Genomic DNA, 9404 nt, shown 5'->3' with positions numbered 1-9404 from the left:
ACTCTGGGGAGACTCAGTCATAGGGGACCTCTGCATGTCAGTGTCACCTCCTGAAGCTCTACCAGGTTCCCACAGTAGATGTCAAAGAAAAATCCCCTCCTGCTTCTACTATTGGGTGGGGGGAAGGGGGAGGAGAAGTAAGGAGCCATTTTGAAATACACCAGAGACTTCTGTTTTAACAAAGCCTCCGCTGAGGGTAAACTAGTTACCAGAGCCTAACTGATGGGGAAAGAAGACACTCAACTGGGGCCCACTCTAGCTATCCTGTCCCATTGAACAGGATGGGGGTGGGGGGAAGGTAGGGGGTTGCTTCTATGAAACACTTGTGAAGTTCACAATCCAGAGGCACAGGCTTGGTGGAAATGAGAACAAATCATAGGACTCTAGAATGCTTCCATCCTCGGGGCGCCTGGGTGGCTCAGTGGGTTAAGCCGCTGCCTTCGGCTCAGGTCATGATCTCAGGGTCCTGGGATCGAGTCCCACATCGGGCTCTCTGCTCAGCAGGGGGCCTGCTTCCCTTCCTCTCTCTGTGATCTCTTCCCTTCCTCTCTCCTACTGTGATCTCTCTCTGTCAAATAAATAAATAAAATCTTAAAGAAAAAAAAAAAAAAAAATTTAGAATGCTTCCATCCTCTCCCAACTAAAGGCCTGCCTACTGCTGTTCCTTTCACCCAGTGCATCGGGTCAAGCTATTAAGAAAAAACTGGAAAGCATTACTAAAAGGCAAAACAAAAGCCACAGAAATGAAGAAGGCCTATGATGGGCTTATTAGTAAGTATACTGGGCACTGAGGAGAAAGGAATCTCTGAGCTAGAGGATATACATCAACAGAATCCTCAAATCCCCAAAGCAAAGACAACGAAGACTGAAAAAAACAGAATAGGATATCCAAGGATGTCGGACAATTACAAAAGGTGTAACATGAAATGGGAATACTCGGAGGTGAGAGAAAGAACAGAAGAAATATCTGAAACAACTGTGACTGAGAATTTTGCCAAATTTTGACACACATCAAACCAAACCACAGACTCAGAAAACTCAGAGAACACCAAGGAGGATGAATGCAAACAAAACGAAACACTATGCCTACATACATCATTTTCAGATGTACAGAAAATCAAGGATTTTTAAAAATTCTGAAAGAAGAGGAAAAAAACCCACATTACCCATAGAGGAACAAAGAAGAATTAGTGACTTTTCCTCAGAGGAGGGAACTGAGACTATGAGATTAGACAGTAGGGATGCTCAAGGGGAGAGGGAACAGGTGAATTTGTAGGGAGCCAGGGGAGATACTAAAAACAGTTTTCCCACACTGTTTACTGACAGGGTTATATCTCTTGTGGGGCAGCGGGAGGGAGCTTTTTCCAGGCTATTAACATACATCTCTCTTCAAACTCCTCATTAATATATAATTTATTCTTCCTTGCCACTCATATTATTGGTTTGCTTCTCTCTCTTTTTTAAGATTTTAGAGAGGGAGCAAGCGAGCACAAGAATCTCAAGCAGACAACCTGCTGAGTGCAGAGCCCGTTGTAGGGCTCAATCTTACCACCCTAAGACAGTGACCTGAGTGGAAACCAAGGGTTGGTCACTCAACTGTCTGAGCCACCCAGGTGCCCCTCATATTATTGGTTTTAAATGGAAGTGTCTGGGGCACCTGGGTGGCTCAGTGGGTTAAGCCGATGCCTTCGGCTCAGGTCATGATCTCAGGGTCCTGGGATCGAATCCCACATCGGGCTCTCCGCTCAGTGGGGAGCCTGCTTCCCTCTCTCTCTCTCTCTGCCTGCCTCTCTGCCTACTTGTGATCTGTCAAATAAATAAATAAATAAATAAAAATCTTCAAAAAAAAAAGGAAGTGCCTATATGTTCAGAAAAAGTATGAAAAATGTTTTCTAACTTTAACATGGAATACATCCATCTCATATATAAGGAGAGAACTTATGTCAAAACTTTTTTTTCCCCTCTGTGGTCTGAGGAATAGAAAGATCTAGAAAATTTATGTGTAAAGGCAGAGGTTAAAGTTTAATGGACTCTTCAAAACGGGGGCTCATCATAGGTTCCAGTGAACTGATATAGAAATTTGCCTGATGAATTGTAAAACATCTTTAGATATTGGTTCACTTACTAAATGTGTAATAAACAGCTGTTATATATCAGGGACTATCCCAGTCCATACAAGATACATACTAAATAGCCCCTGTCCTTGAAGAACTCTCAGTTTAAACTGGTGGTGGTGGCAAATTTATCTAAACAATTACAAAGCTACATTAACATTTGAGGAAAATCATAAAACCTCACCCCCTGCTCAAAGTATGGCTTAAGGACCTGACCTAAATCTAATCTCTGCATTTTAATCTGCATTTTAATAAGATTCTCAGGTGATCTGGCTGCCTGTCAGGATTTGAAAAGTGATGAGGTGTGGGATTAAAGGAGAAACCACTAATGATCCCCTGGGAAGTGGTCAGAGGTCTTCAGAAGGGTGAGGTAATAGAACACTCCAGCCTGAGACACTAACAGGTCCATAATTATGGCACCTAGAAAGAGTAAGAAGGGTTCTGGAATGAGAAGTTTAGTCTGCAAAGAAATTAGGTACTTTGAAGATATGGGAGACTGAGCTGAAAAGGTAGGCTGAATGGCCAGAGGCAGAAGGACCAGATGGTCCTGTTTAGGAAACCTTAGAAAATTTTAGAGAGGAAAGTGACCAGGTTAGATTCTTCTGTTTGGGTATAACACTGGTGGCAGGGTGGAGGATGAAATGCAGAAGAGAGGTTAAGCAGCAGGCAGGTTTGTTATTCTATAATGAGCTGGACTGACTTTGAACTAAAAAGGAAGTCTTTGAGGACTTTAGAAGTGGAGGGGCCACCGAGTCCCATGAAGAGAAATAAAGGATTCCATCTGCAGTTCGATACAGACGGGTTCTTTCTACTCAAAGTGCGATGGCTGCCCAACCAGCTGAATTAGCATCACCTGGAAATTGTTATAATGCAAGATCTCGCGTCTTATTTCAGATATACAGTCAGAAACTCTGGGGGCCAGGACACACAAATCTGACTTTACCAAGTTCTCTTTCAAGCTTGAGAGCTTAAGCACTGCTCTAGCCTGCAAAAGCCTTGTAGCAGGTGGTAAAGGCTTAGAATTGCCACAACTTACTTCTTTTCTAGAAAAGAATAGCAAAAAAAAAAAAAAAAAAAAAAAAGACAAGAGTAATGAGAAATAAGTTTCTATGTTGAGTGGGCAGAACATAAGCCACACACAAAAACAAAAAACCGCCTTATCCCAAAGACTTACAGTTGGAGAATTAAAATAATTTTGGTAGAGGCCGTGATGTTCTCGGTAGCCTAAATTAAGTAAAACTTTAAGTAATTATCCCAGTTGTAAATTCTTTCTGTACCCTTTACTGCCCACAAAAACGCCTTCAGGAGAAAAACACTGGGATTCCTTTTAGCCCTCTCAAAACTGTGTTTCTGATGTAACCGCCCATTTAAAAAACCCAACCCCAAATTAAAAGCCCCCAAAACGGACCGGCGGGGCTGGCGCCATCGTCCCAGGAAAACTTTACCGTTTCCCAGCCACACCCCTGTGGACCGCCGGGCCTCCTTCCCCGGGCCGTTCCCAAAGATAAATAAATCACTCCTTGTTTTTTCCAGACCTGAAATTAGCAGTGACTCACAGAGCACTCCGAATGGCCACGGGCGCCTCGGTTAGAAGGAAAAATGTGCAGATTTTTCCCTCACGCGAGGGCCCGACGTGGCCGGCTGGGCCAATCAGGGGAGGATGGCGGGAATCGCACCAAAGTAGGTAAAAAATGCGGGATGTGTTCTCCCGGCCGCGGCCCGAGCCTGGGCTCCCCGCCGTCTGCCCTCCGGTCTCTTGCTCCCGGGAAGCCGCCCACCCTGGTTCCCCACTCCCCACCCCCCACCCCCAGGCCTCCACCCCCGCCGCGTCCTCCCCACCCCCCGCTTCCTCCTCCTCCTGCCTCCTCCCAGGCCCCGCCCCCAGCGCGGCGCACACCTGGCCAGGTGGCTACTTCCATGTTAGGGCTGCCGCAGCGCTGTGGGCGGGGCGCCACGTGGCCCCGCCCACCAGCCGGGAATTAGGATCCCTAGCTCTGCCTGATCCTTTGCCGGATCAGGTGCCAGCCCGAGCTTTGTCTCCTCGTCCCTAGTAGATAAGGGAGGACCCACCCTCCCAGGCCGGAGCAGGTGAAAGGAGGGCCCAGTTCCCTTGTCTTCGGAACGCGAAGCAGAACCCTCCGTTTGCTCTCTGGGCAGGGCGCTGTCTGGCCGGCCGGTTGCGTAGCAACGGCAGGCAGCGCGTGACGTGCGCAGTCGCGTTTGGGTCCGAGGCGCGCGTCCGTGCACCCGCCCCCTGGTAGGCTCGCGGCTCGCGTCGCCTGCTCGCTGGGTCTCTCGGTCCCTCTGCTGTGAGAAGGACGCTCTGCAGAGTCGGCGCCGGCAAGCTCCCCCTCCCGCGTCACTGCGACCGCCGCGGAGAAGATGGTGAGTGGGAGGGAGCCCGAGGCGTGGGCTGGCGCGGCCCGGGCTGCGGGGCGCCGGGGCGCGGTGGGGGTCGGGGCTGAGGGGCGGCAGGCGCGCCCCCGCCCGGGGGATGGGGGAACGAAGGCCCAGCTGCAGCCCCCAGGCAGGGAAAGATCTCTGGGCTTCCACTGCTCGCGGACCCGCTGGGACCCCGGCTCCTTGGGCGGCTCCTGGCTGCTGCCTCGCTCGCAGCTTCTGCGAGGCCGCGGGCGGGAGCATGGTCCCCGCGGTTCCACCGGCCCAGGCCTGGGGACGACCTGCCGGGGCCGAGCACCGCCACACCCTCGGTGCAGTTGACTGGGAGTCCGCCATCCCGGGGTGAGGGGCCTCGGAATCCCGCGCGGGCCTTGTTGGCGCAGCTTTCCCCAAAGCCAGGCGTCGAGGCGGTCAGTGACTCGTGCGAGTTTCGGCCCGTGAGGTCGGTCCATCTCATTAAGGAAAATAAGGCCTTATTTGAACAACCCTAGAGGGCGGAATGATCACCACGAGCCTTACCCTGGTCTGATTAAGAACAGGGTGGCCTCGCAGCCGCTTTGTTTGTCGTATCTGGCAATCAGCTTCCAGCAGCACTCTTGTGCTTGTCAAGCTTGGCAGTGGCTCTTTTAACCCTTCCCTACCCGATCTCTCCAGGTATGGTTAGAAATTTTGTTTACCTGTGAACAGTTTGGCTCTGCCAGAACTTAGCGTGCGAGGAGTGGGCATGAAGCTGGGATGCTAATAAAAGCGAATGAAAAACTTTTTAAAAGCCCATTGAATTATCCTAGTCATTAAAAGTAAATATGTTTACTATATTTAGGTGATGGGCACTTGGCTTAATTTGCATAGTTTCCCCTCTAAACTGTCTCTAATTTGCCTTAAAATAGTATTCTTAACTGGACGATCAAGTAGAACATTTTGTCATTTTCTTTAGCCTGCACTCGCTGTTACCATTTTTGGTCAATGATTTGCAGCAGGCAAAGGCTTACCAGACTTTGCTAGAAATATTACACTGTTATTGCATCTGTCTGCCTGGAAGCAGTTGATACCAGTTTACTGGCATACAAAATGTTTTCTCTGAATGACAGTTTTGGTTTTCTTAAGGTAATGCGAGGGAAAAAAAAGAGATTGACCAGTTACTAGTTTCTTGATGACTAAAGAGATGCGGTAGGAATTTAATAGTGTTCAGTTTTCCATTCTTCTTTGGTTTAATTCTGTAAACTACAAGGAGGAGCAGCATCTTAAGACTTCTATAAATCTCTGTAAGACTTAAATCTAAGGGTTTGAGTTCTCATAAAATTAAGACCATCTACTCTGATGAATGCTTTGAAGTGGGCTGGAGCCTGCTTTATGTTCTTTTAATTTGACATTTTTTTATTTTGAGTTTCTGTAATACACACTTTGTCTTTGAAAACAGGTCCAAGCATTTTAACTTTGGCTAAATCCTTAAATTTTAGTTAAAGCTTAACTTCCTTTATTTCTATGCATTCAAATAAAATGAAGCGTCTGTTTTATTTACTGGTTCTTGAGGGAGGAGAACTAAAAATCAGCAAAGATAAGTGGATTCCAGATGTATTTTGACCTGTTGGCCTTAGGGAGGTTAGGAAGACCTTAGAAGCTCTTGTTGTTTGAATGCTTGCAAATAGAGTTCAGAATATAAACTGATCATTTGGAAAGATTACTCCTCTATTTAGCCTTGTAGGCACAGACCATCTCCTTTCAGTGTCAGCTGTTACATAGTATTATGAAGATTGAAAGTTTTTATTATACCAGATTTTAGCACTTTACCTCTAAATTTGAAACTGGGGTTCCAAGTTTCTAAAGTTTTTGTTTGTTTGCTAAGGTTAAATTTTAGGGGTGGCTCTGTTGGTTAAGTATCCAAATCTTGATTTTGGCTCAAGTGGTGATCTCACGGTTGTGAGATCCAGCCCCAAGTCGGGCTGGGCGAGAGCTTGCTTAAGATTCTCTCTCTCCCCCTCCCTACCTTTCCTTCCCTCTCTCTGCCACTCGCCCCCGCCCCCCAACTTGCATTCTTTATTTCTAAGGAAAAAAAAAAAAAAGATTTTTAGCTACTGTTGGGTTGGTTCTGCATTAACAAAATCACTTCCTGGTACTCAGCAAGCCTTCTGGAAGCACTTGGGAATAAAAGCAATTTGAAACCAACTCGAAAGATCACCTTTGGGCACTTTAAGATGAGATTTCATGTTTTCAAACTCTCACTTTACAGTGGAGGAAAAAAAAAAAAGCCTGTCCTGCACATCTACCCACTCCAAACAAAACTTTTGTTCTGTGTGTATATAGGAAGATTATTTAGTCTACCATTAAGTTCCTAGGGTTATCTGCTCAGTACTTCTTTCGTTGGGTATGGATCGAGATTCTACACGTAGACTTTGCCTATTGCTTCTTGTAACCAATCATGTATGACATTTACAGCATATTATATGGCTCTATGGGAGTAGGAGTGTAGTCTTGCCCCTGAAATAATAAAAGTCTACGAGATAATTCAGCCTTGCCCTAGTCAGCTGTGCTGTAACAAGCACAGCTAATTGGCCCAGAATGAATTACAAATTTTATCACTTGGTGATTAGGAAAAACACGTTTACTTACAGCAGCCTAATGGAATAGGTTGGGCATATGTTCGTTCATGTGCTTACTTATTTAATGTGAAAAAACAGACTGCAAAGAATTGATTGACTTGTGATCTTTTTGACTACACATTGTTTTAATAATTTACAAATTAATTTTGAAACTTTTTTTTTTTTAAAGATTTTATTTATTTGTCAGAGAGAGAGAGGGAAAGAGAGCAAGCACAGGCAGACAGAATGGCAGGCAGAGGGAGAAGCAGGCTCCCTGCTGAGCAAGGAGCCCTATGTGGGACTCGATCCCAGGATGCTGGGATCATGACCTGAGCCGAAGGCAGCTGCTTAACCAACTGAGCCACCCAGGCGTCCCTAATTTTTGAAACATTTTAAGCAGAAAGGTACACAGAATAACAGGTCCCTTTGTATGAAAAAAGAAAATAACTTTTTTCCGTATTTCAGGTTTCTATGTTACCGTTACAGCTAAATCTGCATCTTCTTCCTCATCCCATTCTCTTTCCCCAGAGATAAGCACTCCTGGGTCAAAGACATAATGTACTGGCCAATTAAGGAGATGATTTTTTTTCAGGCTATTGCAATTGGGAGAACATTAATTAATAAGGAACCTCTCAGAAAAAAGGTAAAGGACCTGGGGGCAGGTAAAACCGGGAGTCTTGAGGAACTGCAGGGACAGGTCTTATCACAATAAACAAGGGCAGGATCTTTTTGTTACCAGTTTCCCAAAACTCAGAATGATGGGGGTGGATTTCTTAACCATTACCTGCTTCCTAGGAACACAAAGCTCAGGTGATTAACATAGTCAGCTGAAGTTAATATATTTCATTCTCATTGATATTTCCATACTTTTAGCTATGTATGTATGCATCTGTAGTAATATATATTGTTTTGATGTGTTTTTCAATTTCATATAAATGCTGTGCTTTATGTATCTTTTTTTTTTTAAGATTTTATTTATTTATTTGATAGAGATCACAAGTAGGTAGAAAGGCAGGCAGAGAGAGAGGAAGGGAAGCAGGCTCCCTGCTGAGCAGAGAGCCCAATGTGGGACTCTATCCCAGGACCCCGAGATCATGACCTGAGCCGAAGGCAGCGGCCCAACCCACTGAGCCACCCAGGCGCCCCTTTATGTATCTTTTTGAAACTTAAAAAAAATTAACCTTGGTGAGTTTTTTGGGGGAGGGGGATGAATTTTGGTTTTAGCGGTTGCTGTGACTCTTTATTATTAACTGCTGAGTAGTTTGTATGACTCTGCAATTTTATCTACTTCCCTGTTGATGAACATTTCCCCGGTTTTTCATGCTTTAATATTTTTTTTGTCTACTCAGTTTTGCAGTATATGGTTTCTGTGTTTTATGTTATGTTACTACGTATGTAGCACTAGTGAATGTGTTCATGCTATAGACCTAGAAGTGGAAGCCTGGATTGGAGGGTGCAAGTATGTATTTTTTACTCTCCTATAGGCGATTCTAGTTTGCGTCTCATCAGCTACATTTATCAGCCTGTTTCTCCATCTCTTTTTACCACTTGGTATTATGAGTCTTGAAACCTTTGCCAATCTGATGGGTGTGAAATGGCTTCTTATTCTTTTAATTTGCATTTCTCTGATTAGTAGTAAAGTATCTTTTTATGTTTATTGCGGCCAGTGTGTTTACATGGTTGTTCATCTGGTGAACCTGACATTAGGTAAATACTCATCACATCTTTATCTAGGCTTATTTGTGGATTCCTAAAGTAAATCCATCGTTAAAAGAAAATCTATAAAAACGTGATTGTCAGTGTCAGAAGTGCATAGAGGGCTGATATCCTTCTCTGGAATCTACATTTCTTTGCATAGCTCTCAAGCTGCTAACTAACAGAGGTTAAATTCCCTTAATTTTAATTTTAGCCACTTGCCATGGTCAGGTCCTGGTGGTGGTAGAATGCAGTGATCCAGGATAGAGTTCCATCTTTGCTAGCGGCCATGGAGATTAACACCCTCTGCTTTATTCTTCTTTTTCTTGGATAATTAATCCAGCCAAATATTAAAAACAAACGAGCCCTGGGGATATATGGGAAATCTCTGTGCTTTCTGCTCAGTTTTGGTGTGAGCTTAAGATGTCCCTAAAAAAAGAAAGTATTAAAAAAGCAAAACAAGGGGCACCTGGGTGGCTCTGTGGGTTAAAGCCTCTGCCTTCCGATCTGGTTGTGATCCCAGGGGTCTGGGATTGATTGAGCCCTGTGTTGGGCTCTCTGCTTGGTGGGGAGCCGCCGCCGCCGCCCCCCCCCCCCCCCCCCCCCCCCCCCCCCCCCC

The 9404-nt window shown here is 45.4% G+C and overlaps 1 protein-coding gene across 1 annotated transcript in view; it reads left to right on the top strand.

The window, feature by feature from the left end:
* The first annotated feature begins 4109 nt into the window (after window positions 1-4109).
* Window positions 4110-9404, top strand: part of DSTN (destrin, actin depolymerizing factor) — a 36590-nt gene continuing 31295 nt past the window's right edge. The window contains exon 1 of the mRNA XM_059406504.1: window positions 4110-4499. Within this exon, the coding sequence (XP_059262487.1) occupies window positions 4497-4499 (3 nt within the window). The 5' untranslated portion in view covers window positions 4110-4496. The remainder of the gene's footprint in view (window positions 4500-9404) is intronic.

The sequence above is a fragment of the Mustela nigripes genome, chromosome 7, assembly GCF_022355385.1.
Source record: "Mustela nigripes isolate SB6536 chromosome 7, MUSNIG.SB6536, whole genome shotgun sequence".
In the NCBI taxonomy this organism is placed as follows: domain Eukaryota; kingdom Metazoa; phylum Chordata; class Mammalia; order Carnivora; family Mustelidae; genus Mustela; species Mustela nigripes.
This window is presented reverse-complemented; position numbering and strand designations above follow the sequence as displayed.